Genomic DNA, 18626 nt, shown 5'->3' on the forward strand with positions numbered 1-18626 from the left:
TATATATATATATATATATATATATATATATATATATATATATATATATATATATATATGATGATGATATCTCATCTTGACACCTCATACTGATCACGCACAAACGCTTACACATTCAAAGTCTTAAGACGGACTATGTTTAGGTGAACAGAGGCACCCAGAACAAGATCACACATGTGGTCCTTCTTGAGGTGGATGCACTAAGAAGGGTGATGAGTATTGCACAAGGACAATGTCTAAAAGTAACTAATAAGACCATCATGAATACTAAAATATATTAAATTCAAGTGTTATATACACTACTAGTATGTTATATACTTGTATATATTTATATAGATATAGATATAGAATATAGAAAGTTGTATTATATATATCTTATATACTTATGATGTTAGATAAGATTATTTTATGTCATAAACCGTGTGAAAATTGTTTTGCCACATAAATAAATGCCACGAAGTTTTCACACTACGATGAGCAAACAATGGCCGTACGAAAAACCATTAGATTCATTGTATATTATTTTGTATACATCAATTAACAGATCATACATACACTGTCATACAAATTAAAATATTTCACCCAATTATTATCATTCCTAATCTACATGGGCATTTATGTCATATTTTCCAATAAATCGTACAAAACATATTGTACGGTACACACATTAACTACGTAACATATAATTTTAAATTTGTGCAATTTGGTCATCGAATAATTTCCTTGATACCTAGCGACTCATGGCTGCCACCGGTGTCATCTTTTCAAAATCTCTTATTATACTGTCGCTACCATCTGGTGTCGCGGCAGTAAAATTTAAAGAACCGTTATATATAAATTCGTTGATGATGGCTGAACTTGGTCCCGTGACCAGTTCAGCCCAGGCAATGTCTGCGTCTTTACCCTTTTTCTCAAAGGCTTTTGTTGCGTCTAATCGGTGGATTTTCCACCCTTTAACATTACGTAACCGATGAATTTTTTGTAATTGTCGGCATGCGAGTTTGTATGTGTTGACCTTTATATCGCTAATTGCCGATTTTAATAAATCCGCTCGAGTTTTTTCATCGCATGAAGAGGAATACTCGGAGCTAAATAAGGTATCGAATTCGGGTACTCCAATGGATCTTCGGATTCCTTTTGAATAATCCGAATTAGGGTTATACATTTTTCTAACTTCTTCTACTAGTCCCGAATCAACCATCCGATCAACTCGTTTCGAAACAAATTGTTCAAGCATCGGCATCGCGACATCAACCCACAAGAAACAAACATCATACTTCGATCGAAACTCATAATTTCGATCATCAATCAACTCTTCGATAAATGAATTCGATCCACCTGCAATAATTGGGAGTTTTCCCCTCCCAACAATAGATTTCATGGCAATCGATGAAGCTCTTACGAAATCATTAGCAGCGAAATCGGTTTCGGGGTCTACGATTCCAATTAGATGATGGGGAACACCATTACATTCTTCTTCAGTGATTTTGTTTGTAGCAATATCTAAACCTTCATAAACTTGCATTTTATCCGAGTTTATAACCTCGCCGTTGTAACGAGTGGCGATGTCGATCGAAAGTCTTGATTTTCCGGTGCCGGTGGCTCCCATCACCACCACAACTTTTTCTTTTTGTGGACGGCGCCGGAGAAATGATAGTTTCATGGGTATTTGTGGTAAGGATGATTGGGCTTGTTTATACATCATCATTGTCATTGTATCTTGCAATAAATTTTTTTTTTTTTAAATCAAGAAATGGTGGTGGCTTAGGGTGGTTCACTAGTGGTTATAAATCGGCGGGAGAATATTCAAAATGTCGTTGAGGGGAATTTATATGCGAGGATTTAAAAGTTTATGTGAAAGATACACTAATGTTGGGGTTATTTATAGTGGGAACTATAAAGGTGATGTAACATTGGAACTAAAAAGGTGCATACATGAAGGTTCCCTATTTGCATAGTGTGTATATTTTATTAAGTTGTGTTTGATCTATAGAGCATAGTTTTCAAAGTCCTAACTATAAAAATAGGAGAAATTAGTTATAAACAATTTAGATTTATTTATAACAAAACACACACACACACACACATATTAAAATATATATTAAAATAAAAATTTACAGTATTCGTTCGAAAAGACTCGAACTGTCGAACACAACTTGTTCGAACTTCACGTGACCAGTTTTTCCATGATCATGACCGATAAATGCTTTTACATATATGTTCATTGAGCTCGAAGAGGTTCGTATACAAACCTGTTCGAACTCGAACGTGTGCAAAAGTGGCCCAAAGAGTCAACAAGTGTAATAGTGGGTCACTAACTGTCGAGTTCGAGCTGTGTTCGAGTTCGAATTCGATTTCGAATAGGTTAAAACTTGTTCGAACACTATGTGCATGTACGTAAAAACATTTATCGGTCACGATCATGGAAAAATCTATCATAAGGCATTATAACAAGTTTTCTGCTAGGAATGAAAGGTGTAAATTCTAATTCTATTTATATTTTTTTAGATGTATTTTGTTATAATGTTTTACAAAAAGTATATTTTGACTCATTTTCGTAAAGATAGTGTATTTTCTTGTTTTGAGATATGATTAGGAAATACAATGTTGATTACAAATTAAAATTTGAATTCATACGAGTTGCAACGTTATATATATAGAATTTTAATTGGTCCAAAAGTTGCATGCACTCATAGATTATAATTTCAATTTCAATAATTATCATCTTTTACCGTTTTACATTGTTTCTTTTAAGTTACAATTACTTTTCCAAAATACTCACAAAAAAATTTTCATTCAACGGCTCAACTTACTTACTTCGGCTACTAAGTAGCATCAATAAAGATCCGGTTTAAGGTTAAATGTTGTCAAGTCTCATGTTTTTAAAATTAGTGTGGCGGATTCTGAGGTTGTTTGTATTGCTAATGCCGCGGGGGCTCGGGTAGGTACGTTTCTCACTTCCTAAAGCTACCTTGGTATACCTTGGTATTCCTATTGGTTCTAATATGAAATCTATCTCAAATTGCGAAGTTTTGATTAACAAGTTTCGGTCAAAATTATCATCATGGAAGGCTAGTCTCATTTCTTCGGGTGGTAGATTGACGTTGGTTAAATCGGTTATGGAAAGTCTTGGGATTTATCTCATGTCGTTGTTTAAATGCCCTGAGATGGTTCTAAAACGTCTTGAATCAATAAGGGCAAGATTCTTTTGGGGCGGTAGTAACTCCGTTAAAAAGATGTCGTGGGTTAAGTGGGATAAAGTGTTAGCTCCTTTTGATAAAGGCGGGCTTAATATCGGGAGTCTTAAGGCTTTCAACATTGCCTTACTTGTTAAATGGAGGTGGAGTTATTTGACAAATCCTCACGACATGTGGGTTTCTGTTTTAAAATCAATCCATGGTAACACTTTCGATGGTAATGCGGTTTCAAGTGCAAGCGTGTGGTCCAACATTGCTGCTACTTACTCGAAATGCACCATGGATAATGTGCTACCAGCTTATTCATTTCGTTTGCTGGTAGGTAATGGATGTATGATTCGTTTTTGGCATGATATATGGTGCGGTAATTCCACTCTTGCGTCCCTTTACAACAGACTTATGCATTTGGCCCCAACAGCAATGATAACATCGCGGATAAACGTCTTAATGGTAATTGGAATTTGGTTTTGTCAAGGGTGATTCAAGGTGGTCGGAACGAGCAACTTCTTAATCATCTTTATGTGGAAATCGGGACATTGGTGACTTATGATCGAGAAGATGAATGGCCATGTTCTATTAGTAAAGATGGTACGTATACAGTGAAGTCGACCAGGGATTATTTGGACCGCAATTCCTTACCTTCTTCTAATATGGAAACTCTTTGGTTTACGTTTGTCCCGCAAAAATTAATATTTTTATTTGGCGTTTACGCTTAGATTCGCTTCCTGTTCGTTGGAACCTCTCCGCGAAAGGTATTGATATTAATTCCATTGTTTTCCCAGTTTGTAACAATGGGGTTGAGTCTCGTGATCATTTGTTTTTTGATTGTGAATTGGCACTTGATCTATGGCATAAGACTCGCGTGTGGTTCGATTGCAATCTCCCTTCTTTCACGAATTGGGATTCTTTTATTGTTTGGCTCGAAGGTGTTTGATTACAAGCTTCGTCCAAGAACCGAATAGTTGCGGCTGTGATCACTATGTTATGGGCAATTTGACGGTTTCGGAACGGTGTTGTTTTTCAAGATTCATTTTGTAGTAAAAGTAGTTTATTTGTTGTTATTAGATTACTTTCATTTCGTTGGATTAAAAATAGAGGTCATTTAGTTTCAAATTGGAACTTATGGTTGTCTATGCCTTTGTAATTATCCCTTAGCGTCTTGCTAGGGATCGTTTTTTAATGTATATCATTCTTTGGCAGTTAAAAAAATATAAATAACAGTAACAGTTAGAATGATCATAAGTTAGCAAATTATACTATAAATGGAAGAAATGCACAAATCGGAAACTATACTATATAACTAAGTTCTACAAATGTGAGAATGTAGATGTTTTAGATACCTTATGGTTTATATACACACTATGAAGTATGAAGTTAAGGATGAATTGTTAATGTCAATTATGCTTGATGCACACATTTGGTAATAACTAATAAGTTTAAACACAATTGGTCTATTATATGTGCATATTATTATTATTATTATTATTGAAATGAACCAAAGTAAACTAATATAGACCAACATATATATTATATTATTGAAATGAATCAAAGTAACATAATATAAGCCAACATTATTATTGATTATGTTACTTAATAAGAGTTTGAGGGTCGCGCGTTGCTGTTCAAAATTATCTTCGATTTTAACGTAAGCTATTGATTAGGCACCTGATTTACACGGCTTGTTACCCTTTTATTTTGAAGTAGCGGTAGGTCCACTACAGAGGGTGTTGCGGGTATCTCATGGACAACGAAAGGGACAATCTTGGTCAGCTAAAAAGCGTAAACCTGATAAAACATATAACACCATCAGATATCCGGTAAGTTAAACACGAACATGTGATAAAATTTCTTAAAGTACCGCAAAAAAGAAGAAACCTCGAGAAACCAACTACAAATCAAAATGAAGAAGACCATGGTATATCTTATTTTGAAAGTTAGGTTACCACATTAACAATCAAAGCTGAGTAAAATAACAGAAAGGTGTTGCTGGTAGGTTGAACCCAGCACAATCAACTTTGACAGTACTAAGAATTACCCGTTTTGACCCACTACCTAAAATTCTCTACCCAACAAATGTGGCACCTCTAATAATACAACAAAAGATTATCTCATAACTTTTTTGAAGTGGTCAACACATTCTTCACAATATATGCGAGATAATATTGCCATCTGCCAAGAAAAATACAAACAACCACATCAATTACACATTAACTGAAACATGAGATATAATTATCATAAAACACAAAATAACTTAACATACTAATTTTCAATAAAAACTCATAACAATCAACACAAAAACAAAAATAACTATTATTAGTATGTCAGAACTTGATCACAACACTTGGGGCATTCATCCGAGTGCTTTGGACATCCCAAAACACTATTTTTGGCATCTAATGTTATCTTTCCTTCTTTTCCTTCTCGTTGCATTGCCATGACCTGATAGTAACATAGATCACAAAAGCTGAAAAACTGTTTTCACATATTTCTCTCCTTCACCAAACCACTACAATCAAAAACATCATCAAGATTAGTTACAATCTACTAAAAAAATCAATATCGACATATTTACTCATGATCAAGTCTATATGATTGCGTTTTATTGCTAGTAAGACTGTTTGGTTGAACGGGTAACAGGTAAAATAGGTTAAAAAGTCACCAAACGTCTACTTGAATGCATGCATACAACGTCCAACTCATTTTATCAAGTAAAGTAGTTTATGATGTTATCGAAATCACAACCAAGATTCGTGTTAATTTATTGATACAAACACCATGTTTTTAACATCTGCCACTTATTATTCTTTTCACTTTTATATTTATATTTGAATAGGTACTTGTTACAACTCAAATTACTAACTGTACCAAATAACAAACAAAAGACACATATAATCATCATGTAAATTGGAGTTCCTAATATTCAATTTCCATTTCTGAAATATATTAATGTAAACAATTTTAAACTGCATCAATAACCAGTAACAGAAGGGCATAATGTATGCTGTTTTGACTCAAGTTAGTAAAAGCCTGTAGTAACAATTGTAGACATACTTACAGTACCTTCAATGAAACATTAATGAACATGATCAATACCTCGTGAACATTACTTGGAAAACGGTTCAAGCAATACTGAATAACATGGTGTCCATTTGGGTCAGTAGCTGTGACGACCCGGGAATTTCTGACCAAATTTAAACTTGATCTTTATATGATTTCGACACGATAAGCAAAGTCTGTAATGTTGAGTCTCAAAAATTTTGAACTGTTTCTTATATTCATTTGACCTTCGACTGTTCTCGACGATTCACGAACTTTTAACTGTAAACAGAAATGTATATATAAATAAATATATATGTAAATAATTATATGTAATTACAAGTTAAATTATAAGATTACTTTCATTATTAATATTGATATCATTGTTATTAATAATATATATATATTATATCAAAATTATGAATATTATTAATTTAATATAATATAGATATAAAATTTGATATATTTAAATTGTTATGTAATATTATTGTTATTATTATTAATATATGTATCATTATAAAAACTATCGTTTATTAGTAATATTGCTACTACTAGTATTATTACTATTATTATAAATATGATTTTATTTAGTACTATAATTGTTATTATTATTATTTATTACTATAATTATTATTATTAGTATTATATTGATATCATTATTGTTATTATTAATAGTGATTACCAAATTAGTTACAACATTATAATTAAGTAAATAATTATGAACTAGTAATACTAAATTTAAGTTAAATTGTACAGACAGATTTAAAAGGCAGTCCACCATCTTTTTTTGTTTTTATTTCCTTTTTCTTCAACTTTTGATTTCTGTCAAATTAATGTCAGAATTTGTTATACATCCACATCCTAATTCACAACACAACAAATTTTGGATTGATTATAGGTATCACAACCCATTCAATGACTCGGCCAAATTCAAATATCACCTAATACATATATCAATCACAGAGATAATACCATTTCATTATTATTCCTACAATCATTCTAAAATACAAACTTCCTAATAATCTTAACTCACTTTGATCATCACCAAACACAATAATGTCGTGAGCTATTTTCTGGCCAAGCATCACCATTTGAACATATCATTCTGTTGCAATCAACTGCTATCTACAACCTTGTTGCTTCTTAATCACACCACCCATTTGAGAATCACCATTGTTGAAGCTACAAAATTCTGATTTGTGTGTTCTTGTCTAAAAACCATCCTGCATTATCATTAAACCAGGTTAGAACCTGCAACTATTAATGTTGATCATTGATAATGCTAAAAACGAACATATATTTCATAGCATTATTCCTCAAGAAAGACAAGCTTTTAGTTGCAATTGTTCTATTTACAAGTGATATTCGTTTAAATAATAAAAGGTGAAGACAAAAGGCAGATTCGACAAATTGAAGACAAAAAGGTCCAAAGAGCTAAAAAGTACAAGATACAATCAAAAAGGTTCAAAATATTGATGAGGAACGTCTCAAAATGACAAGAGTACAAGTTACAAGACGCAAAGTACACGATATAAAATAATACGCGAGGACGTCCGAAAATCCGGAACCGGGACCTGAGCCAAGAAGAAACGCCCGACGCAACGGACCAAAAATATCTAGTCTACTATGCACAAGAATATAATATAATATATATATAATTATATATAATTATATATTATATATATTATTATTATTATATTACGTCGGCAAGAAGAAAACAAAAGTAGTTGGCTGAATCCAGGGTGGCCATGCGACTCGCATGGCCAGAAGCACAAAACCATGCGAGTCGCATGGTGTGAGATTGCTGGTCAGGTCCTATAAATAGCCAGTTTTCTGACGAGTTTTAGACATCCTTTTTCTCTTCCTCTTCAGAAGTAATATATTTATATTTATAATTTATATTTTAATTTTAATTATAATTCTAATAATAAGGGTATGTTAGCGAATGTTATAAGGGTGTAAGTCGAAATTCTGTCCGTGTAACGCTACGCTATTTTTAATCATTGTAAGTTATGTTCAACCTTTTTATATTAATGTCTCGTAGCTAAGTTATTATTATGCTTATTTAAAACGAAGTAATCATGATGTTGGGCTAATTACTGAAATTGGGTAATTGGGCTTTGTACCATAATTGGGGTTTGGATAAAAGAACGACACTTGTGGAAACTAGGCTATGGGCTATTAATGGGCTTTATATTTGTTTAACTAAATGAAAGTTTGTTAATGTTAATATAAAGATTTACAATTGGGCGTCCCTATAAATTACCATATACACTCGATCGGACACGATGGGCGGGGTATTTATATGTACGAATAATCGTTCATTTAACCGGACACGGGAATGGATTAATAGCCACTAGAATAATTAAAACAGGGGTGAAATTACATTCAAGGGTAATTGGTGTAATTGTTAACAAAGTAGTAAAACCTTGGTTTACACGCAGTCGATAACCTGGTGTATTCATTAAACAAAGTATTAAAACCTTGTTACAATTCGAATCCCCAATTAGTTGGAATATTTATCTTCGGGTATAATAATAATTTGACAAGGACACTTGCAATTTATATTTATGACTGATGGACTGTTATGGACAAAAACCAGACGGACATATTGAATAATCCAGGACAAAGGACAATTAACCCATGGGCATAAAACTAAAACCAACACGTCAAACATCATGATTACGGAAGTTTAAATAAGCATAATTCTTTTATTTCATATTTTATTTCCTTTATTTTATATTTAATTGCACTTCTAATTATCGCATTTTATTAATTGTTAATTTATTTTATCGCACTTTTAATTATCGTACTTTTAATTATCGCAATTTAATTTTATCGCATTTTTATTATTCGCAATTTCATTATCGTTATTTACTTTACGCTTTAATTTAAAGTCTTGTATTTATTTTATATTTTACATTAGGTTTTAACTGCGACTAAAGTTTTAAAATCGACAAACCGGTCATTAAACGGTAAAAACCCCCCTTTATAATAATAATATTACTTATATATATATTTGTATTTTTATAAAAGTAAACTAATATAGCGTTGAGCTTTGCTTAAAGATTTCCCTGTGGAACGAACCGGACTTACTAAAAACTACACTACTGTACGATTAGGTACACTGCCTATAAGTGTTGTAGCAAGGTTTAAGTATATCCATTCTATAAATAAATAAATATCTTGTGTAAAATTGTATCGTATTTAATAGTATTTCCTAGTAAAATATAAACTATTTTATATACACCTCGTTCGACATCAAGTATTTTTGGCGCCGCTGCCGGGGAATCATTTTCGCCGAAGCGAAACGCCATATTTTTAATTTTTAAGTTATAATTAGTTTTTGTAAAATTTATATTTTTGTTTAAAAATTAAAAAAAAAAAATATATATAAAAAAAAAGAGAGCTTTTAAAATCGAAAAAAGAAAAAAAAAAAAAAAAAAAAAAAAAGTATTTTAAATATATTTTTTTTTTTTAAGTTTTTCTTTTATTTTTACAAAATTATAAAGTATTTTAAGTTTATTTTTAGTTTTAAGATTAAGTTTTATTCTAATTATATATATATATTTTATTTAAATTTAAAACAGAAAATAAAAGAAATTAAATATAAAATAATACGTGACCCGTCATTTGAACCAGTCCAGTTGAACTGGTCCAGTTCAGTCATGCGACTCGCATGACCCCCCCCCCTAAAACCATGCGACTCGCATGACGGGTCTGACAGGGCCACATTCAAACCCTAATTTCGCATTTAATGCGTATTAATTTATTATTATTATTTAAACCCTAGTTTTATTTATTATTATTAATTAAGTTTTAGTTATTTAAATTAATTATTACTTTTAACTAGTTTTAATTATATAATACTTAATACTTTAAATTATAAAATATAAAAATAATATTTTTATAAAATCTAATATTTTTATAACTTTTAATAACTTTTAATATTTTGTACCTTTTTAATCGTTGTAGCGTAATATTTGTATTTTTTAGCTCATATTTAATTTTAAAATTAGTTTTTACTATAGTTATTTTTACTCCTATATTTTTAGGCTTTGCCGTAGAATTCCTTAAGTGCTTTTTCTTTAGACTAAGATTTAGGTGCTTTAGAATTTTGCGACGCCTTTTTAAGTTTTAGTTTCTTTTTAAGTTATTTCCATTTGGGATTTAGTTTTTCCTGTAAGCTTTAATATTTTTAGAGACCTTTTACTATGTATCAATTATCATTCCAATTAGTAATTTCAATTTGCGATTATAATTTTAAGTTAGTTGTAGTAATAAGGTTAAATTAGTTAAGTATTTTTAAGTTTTGATAAGTTTCTTTTATTTTTCCGACACCTTTTATTTTTCAACCATTTTTCTTTTTCGACCTTTTTCGACGAACTCTTTGTCTTTCTTATTTCTCGCTATTCTAGTTTTTAGGACTTAGAATTTTATTCTACTTCTTATCTAAATTTCTTAAAATTACGAAAATTTATTTTAAGTAGTTAAATTGATAGACATAAAAATTTTCTGGTTCGTAGTAATAGTTGGATTTGTACGTGGACCGGGTTATTGGAGCCAAACAGTCCTCAATTATATTGAGACCAAACGAATCCTGCCCCTCTGCTGCATCTTTTGGCTATTCGAAACGTGGGCAAAATCAGAAAAGTCTATTGATTGGATAACTTATTATAATTTTTCTTTCCTTTTTAAAACTAATAAGATATTCAGTGAATGCACCGAGCAAGACGTTCATCACCTTTTGTACGTTCACCACCTGTAACTAGATCAAGACATCGTTTAACAAATATAACAGCCGTTGATTTTTCTTTAGAATCGTCATCCAGTCGACCAAGTACTTCAGTTCAAAATACCGATAATCCATTTTTTGAACCCAACCTCACAATTGAGAATCCAGAAAATATTCAGTAACGGTTCATAGATCCTGAACCATTAAACTTTCCTCCGGAACCACCAATCATTCAAACAGAGATTGTTGAGGAACGAACTATTAAATCAGAATCATCTAGTGATACCGATTCAACAAATTCAATTATGGAGAATCTGGAACCTTTAAGTATGGAAGACCGAATGAGAGCTAAACGCACTGGCCAAGGTCACGCAATCACTCATCCAGACATTAATGCACCAGACTATGAAATCAAAGGACAAATTCTACACATGGTGACTAATCAATGCCAATTTAGTGGTGCGCCGAAGGAAGATCCAAATGAACATCTACGTACCTTTAATAGGATCTGCACACTATTTAAAATCCGAGAAGTGGAGGATGAACAGATATATCTCATGTTATTTCCCTGGACTTTAAAGGGAGAAGCCAAAGATTGGTTGGAATCGTTACCCGAAGGGGCGATCGATACATGGGACGTTTTAATTGACAAATTTCTTAAACAATTTTTTCCTGCATCTAAAGCCGTAAGACTTCAAGCAGAAATTGTTACGTTCACACAAAAGCCAAATGAAACTCTATATGAGGCGTGGACAAGATATGGAAAGTTGTTAAGAGGATGTCCGCAACATGGTTTAGACACCTGCCAAATAGTACAAATATTCTACCAAGGATGCGACATCACTACAAGAAAAGACATAGATATAGCAGCTGGTGGTTCTATTATGAAGAAAACCGAAACTGATGCTTACAAAATTATTGATAACACTGCTTCCCACTCACATGAGTGGCACCAAGAAAAAGATATCATTAGATCATCTAAAGCAGCTAGAGCCGATTCTAGCCATGACTTAGATTCCATTTCGGCAAAGATAGATGCTTTCGAAAGACGAATGGAAAAGATGACTAAAGATATTCATGCTATACGAATTAGTTGTGAGCAGTGTGGAGGACCACATTTGACAAAAGATTGTCTCAGTATTGAATTAACAATGGAACAAAGAGAGAATATTTCATACATAAACCAAAGGCCTGGAAATAATTATCAGAATAATTATCAACCGCCAAGACCGATTTACAATCAAAACCAGAATTATAACCGAAATATTCCATACAATAACCAACAAGGTCCTAGCAATCAACAAGTATCCAATAATACTTATAATCAGCAAAGGCCGAATTTTCAAAACAAACCACCACAACAAACCGATGATAAAAAGCCGAATTTAGAAGATATGATGACGAAGCTAGTTGAAACTCAAACGCAGTTTTTCACATCTCAAAAACAAACAAATGAACAAAATGCTCAAGCATTTAGAAATCAACAAGCTTCTATTCAAAATCTGGAACAAGAAGTAAGTAACCTAGCAAGGTTAATAGGTGAAAGAAAACCGGGAAGTCTACCTAGTGATACAAATGCTAACCCCCGGAATGAAACAGCTAAAGCTATTACCACAAGAAGTGGTACAACACTTAAACCACCTGAAATACCTGTAACTTCTGATGAAACTATTCCTACTCCACAAGAACCACAACCTGATCAAGATAAGGAAAAAGAACCGGTAGTTGAAAAGGTTAATAAAGATAACACAGTTAAGGATAAACCTTATGTTAAACCATATCAACCACCACTTCCTTACCCGAGTAAAATGAAGAAGGAAAAACTTGAAGCCGAGCAATCCAAATTCTTGGATATGTTTAAACAGATAAATGTAAATCTTCCTTTCATTGATGTAATTTCAGGAATGCCAAGGTATGCTAAATTCTTGAAAGATCTAATCACAAATAGAAAGAAAATGGAAGAACTCTCGGCTGTTACTATGAATGCTAATTGTTCAGCAGTGCTGTTGAATAAGATACCAGAAAAACTATCTGATCCAGGAAGTTTCACAATTTCATGTTTTCTGGGTAGTCTTAGTTCAATAGAAGCATTAGCAGATTTAGGTGCTAGTATAAATCTAATGCCGTATTCACTATACGCTAAACTAGACCTTGGAGAATTGAAACCAACCAGAATAAGCATACAACTAGCCGATAGATCAATAAAATATCCTAGAGGGATAATGGAGAACATGCTAGTTAAAGTTGGTACTTTAGTATTTCCAGTAGATTTTGTTGTTTTGGACATGGAAGAAGATTCTCAAGTTCCTCTCATATTAGGAAGACCATTCTTAAACACGGCTAAAGCAATGATAGACGTGTTCGGTAAGAAACTGACCCTAAGTATAGAGGATGAGAGTGTTACCTTTTCAGTTGATAGAGCAATGCAACAACCACAATCTGCAGATGATACATGTTATTATATTCAAACTATAGATGCACATGCAGAATTATTAGAAGAATTTCCAGAATTACAAGGAACAGGAGAATGTTCTTTAGGAGAAGGAAATGAACCAATTGATGAAGCTGAAATGTTAGCTACACTTATAGCTAATGGATATGAACCAACAACAGAAGAAATTCAAATGCTAAAAGAAGAAGACAGATATCGATATAAATCATCGATAGAAGAACCTCCGAAATTAGAGTTAAAGCCACTTCCAAACCATTTGGAATACGCTTATTTACATGGTGAATCTGAATTACCTGTAATAATATCGTCTTCTCTTACTAAAAATGAGAAATCACAACTCATTTCTGTGTTGAAAGCTCATAAACCAGCCATTGCATGGAAGATTCATGATATTAAAGGAATAAGTCCTTCGTATTGCACACATAAAATCCTTATGGAAGAAGGTCATAAAACGTATGTGCAACACCAACGAAGACTAAATCCTAATATGCAAGATGTAGTTAAGAAAGAGATTATTAAGCTGCTAGATGCAGGTTTGATATATCCAATTTCTGATAGTCCATGGGTAAGCCCAGTTCAATGCGTACCTAAGAAGGGTGGCATGACTGTCATTACAAATGAGAAAAATGAGCTTATTCCTACTAGGACTGTAACAGGATGGCGTGTATGTATTGATTATAGAAAATTAAATGACGCCACCAGAAAAGATCATTTTCCATTACCTTTCATAGATCAAATGTTGGAAAGATTGGCCGGAAATAGTTACTATTGTTTTCTAGATGGATTTTCCGGATATTTTCAAATTCCAATAGCACCCGAAGACCAAGAGAAAACCACATTCACGTGCCCTTATGGTACTTTTGCTTACAAACGCATGCCATTTGGACTTTGTAACGCCCCTGCAACCTTTCAAAGGTGTATGATGGCGATTTTTCATGACATGATAGAAGAATGCATGGAAGTATTCATGGATGACTTTTCAGTCTTCGGTGATACATTTAAATCATGTCTAGTTAATCTGGAACGAATGCTAATTAGATGCGAAAAATCAAATCTAGTACTTAATTGGGAGAAATGCCATTTCATGGTTAAAGAAGGCATCGTTCTTGGACATAAAATTTCAAAAGAAGGAATTGAAGTGGATAGAGCTAAAGTAGATGTAATTGCTAAACTTCCACATCCCACCAATGTTAGAGGAGTTAGGAGTTTTCTAGGGCATGCCGGTTTTTACCGACGTTTTATAAAAGATTTTTCTAAAATTGCCACTCCTATGAATAAACTCCTAGAAAAGGATGCGCCATTCATCTTTTCAGATGAGTGTATCAAATCTTTTAATATTCTTAAAGAAAAACTCACTAATGCACCGATCATGATAACACCAAATTGGAATCTACCATTTGAACTAATGTGCGATGCAAGTGATTTTGCAATGGGAGCCGTTTTAGGACAAAGGATTGAAAAACGATTTCAACCTATATATTATGCTAGTAAGACATTACAAGGAGCACAAACGAACTATACAACTACTGAAAAAGAACTCCTTGCTATTGTCTTTGCATTTGACAAATTTCGATCATATCTCGTTCTAGCAAAAACGGTGGTCTATACCGACCATTCTGCTCTTAGATACCTATTTTCAAAACAAGATGCTAAACCAAGATTAATCCGTTGGATCTTACTCTTACAAGAGTTTGATATTGAAATCCGAGATAAAAAGGGAGCAGAAAATCTCGCCGCTGATCATCTTTCTCGTCTTGAAAATCCCGAATTAGAAGTTCTAAATGAATCGGCCATACAAGACAACTTTCCTGATGAATATCTATTGAAGATAGATTATAAAGAAATCCCATGGTTTGCAGACTATGCAAACTACTTAGTTTGTGGATTCCTTGAAAAAGGATTATCGTACCAAAGACGAAAGAAATTCTTCAGTGATATAAAACACTATTTCTGGGAAGATCCACATCTGTTTAAAAGTTGTCCCGATGGAATAATACGCCGATGTGTATTTGGAGATGAAGCTAGTAAAATTTTAAACCATTGTCACACAGGACCAACAGGAGGGCATTATGGGCCTCAACTAACAGCAAGAAAAGTTTATGAAGCTGGATTCTATTGGCCTACAATTTACAAAGACGCACACCTTCTTTGCAAATCCTGTGATGCATGTCAAAGGGCCGGAAGAATAAGTCAACGTGATGAAATGCCACAAAATGTCATCCAAGTATGTGAAGTATTTGACATTTGGGGTATTGACTTTATGGGTCCATTTCCAAAATCTCATAATAATCTATATATACTCGTAGCCATTGATTATGTATCTAAATGGGCGGAAGCACAAGCTCTCCCAACTAACGATGCACGAGTTGTAGTCAACTTTTTAAAACGTCTTTTTGCAAGGTTTGGAACACCGAAAGCTTTAATAAGTGATCGGGGTACTCATTTCTGTAATAATCAACTTGAGAAAGTTCTTAAAAGATATGGAGTAACTCATAAAATCTCCACCGCATATCATCCACAAACAAGTGGACAAGTTGAAAATACCAACCGAGCTTTAAAACGTATTCTAGAGAAAACCGTAGGATCAAATTCGAAGGAATGGTCCATTAAATTGGAGGATGCACTCTGGGCTTTTAGAACAGCCTACAAAACTCCAATTGGAACCACACCTTTTAGACTTGTTTATGGAAAAGCATGTCATCTTCCAGTAGAAATTGAACACAAAGCATTTTGGGCTTTGAAGACATGTAATCTTGATTTACATGAAGCCGGACGTCTACGATTAAGTCAACTAAACGAATTAGAAGAATTAAGACATGAAGCATACGAAAATTCGTTAATCTATAAAGAAAGAACGAAGAAATGGCATGATAAAAGAATCAGAAGTTCAAAAGAATTCAAAGAAGGAGACAGAGTTCTTCTTTTCAATTCACGATTCAAGCTATTTCCTGGAAAATTGAAATCAAGATGGTCTGGACCATTCATAGTAAAAAGAGTTTTCCCATACGGAACGATAGAATTGATAAATTCAAATGGGATTGAATTTAAAGTTAATGGTCACAGAGTTAAACATTACATACATGGTCCGATGGAAGTCGACAACGAAGTTAATCACAATTTCGACACCACAACTAACTAAGTGCGAGGAGAATCAAGTCTTTAAAGGATAATATGTATTTCTGTTAGAGTTAGATTGTCTGTTTTCGTGTAGTTCTCGAAAATGGAACACGTATGGTCTTTCCCTAGCAGACCCTAAAGAACTAGTCTTCTCCCCCCATTCTGAATTTTTATTTTTTTTTAGGTTTTTACAAAATGAAGACTGCCTGTGAATTAAACCATGGTCTAATGCTACACGCTTTGATCACTAAACGTAATAATGACATACTCCCGAGTGAAATAGTATCAGTAATCAGAGAAAGAATGGACGGAGTTAGAAAAGGATCCAGATGCGAAGATAATAAGTTACAATTTGGTAAAGGAAAATCAAAATCCGCAGCGAAAAGAAGAGCACGACACCTAGAAAAATGTCACAAATGCGGAAAATGGTCACATGGAGGTAAATGTTCAAATAATCAAACCTATTCAAATACCGAATTTGTTACTTTATGCAGAGACGGACCGTTCATATGTTTAGAAGAAAAGACAATGAATGCTCGAGGTTACGCCTATGCAGCCATGGAAAACCAATTAAACCGACTATCTTATGAATATAATAGATCATATAACTAAGAAATCTATTTCACAGGTATGTCTGTACAGTTTTTATTTTATTTTTATTTTTTAACCTTTTGATAATAAACGCTAATTTGTTCGCTAAAAAGTATTAAATTGGTATTAAATAAAATTAGGTTTGGCGACCGAAATTATTGATATCCTTCAAAAATTTATTACATCACTGCGAAATTTAACGTTTATTCTTAAGGTATAAATATCTTTAATCAATCAACCCAAAATATTTCAAAAATTCGTCATGAGTTAAATTAGGTCTTGGAACCGAAATTACTTTACCGAAAAGAGGGGCGCATATTTTTGATAATATTTGATTGATTAAAGTGGGATAAAAAGACAAAAAGATTTTTTATTTTTATTTTTACCATATTTTTAAAAATTAATATTTAAATCTTAAATTAATATTGTAAACTTTGTAAAAACAATATATTTAAATTATAAATATTTGAAAAATTAATATAAGTTTGATATGAATTTATGAATTTTTAAATTAAGTTTGGTGTGAATTTTTAATTTTTAAAATATGAATTTTAATTTTATGCATTTCAAATTTTAAGTTTGGTGTGAATTTTTAATTTTAATTTTGAATTTTATATTTAAGTTGTGTGAATTTAAAAACAAAAATTTACTTTATCTCATTAAGTTAAAAATATGATTTTAAAATTCGTCGTAAGTTGAAGACTAGGTCTTTGAACCGAAATTGCTTTACCCGAGGGAGGGACGAGAACTTTTATTATCATTATTTTTAATCTTATTGATTTAAAGTATACCAAAAACATTGAAAAAACCCAAAAATCTTAGCTTTTAAGACAATCGCTACAAAAAGACAAATTTTAAAATTTTATCGAAGGACGGACTAGGACATCGATCCGAAACGACCTCGTCCTAAATAACAAGGGAAACAAAATTTTAAAATTAATTTCTTAATTGTTTTATAAGTTAAAGATTATATAAAAAAAAAAAAAAAAAAAAAAAAAAAAAAAAAAAAAAAGGTAACTCCGCGACTCGCGGAGTTTTAAGTGAAAACCTCCGCGACTCGCGGAGGGACCAAATTACAGAAAAAAAATAAAACTAGCTGCTCGAACTGATCACTCTCACACACACATAAACACCCAAATAACAGCGAAACTGCACCCGAAAACCCACGAATTTCACCCCCAAAAATCTCAATTTTTAACCGTTAATCACCAAATTTTTTGCTAAAATCATGTTGAGAAGGATGATATCTAGGAACTACTCAAGAAAACAGGTACAATTACACCCCAAATCACCTTTAAATCCGAATTTTAGTGTGTTCTTGAGCATATTTTCATAATTTGAATTTTGTTAATTTTTAGTGTAATTAGTGTTAAATTGTTAGTATATTATGCATGTATAACCTAGATTGATGCTTGTTAACATGATTTGAAGCCAAAAACTTCAAAATCTTTAGAATCTAGGGTTTGTGTTCTTGAGCAATTTGGGGCTTTTTGATATA

General features: G+C 32.4%; 1 protein-coding gene across 1 annotated transcript; it reads right to left on the reverse strand.

Annotated features, from left to right (window-relative positions):
* Positions 1-730: 730 nt before the first annotated feature.
* LOC139874690 (adenylate isopentenyltransferase 3, chloroplastic-like) lies at positions 731-1714 on the reverse strand. The gene has a single exon (XM_071862101.1). The coding sequence runs from the start codon at positions 1712-1714 to the stop codon at positions 731-733; it is 984 nt and encodes a 327-aa protein (XP_071718202.1).
* Between the last annotated feature and the right edge of the window lie 16912 nt (positions 1715-18626).

Source organism: Rutidosis leptorrhynchoides, chromosome 11 (assembly GCF_046630445.1).
Source record: "Rutidosis leptorrhynchoides isolate AG116_Rl617_1_P2 chromosome 11, CSIRO_AGI_Rlap_v1, whole genome shotgun sequence".
In the NCBI taxonomy this organism is placed as follows: Eukaryota; Viridiplantae; Streptophyta; class Magnoliopsida; order Asterales; family Asteraceae; genus Rutidosis; species Rutidosis leptorrhynchoides.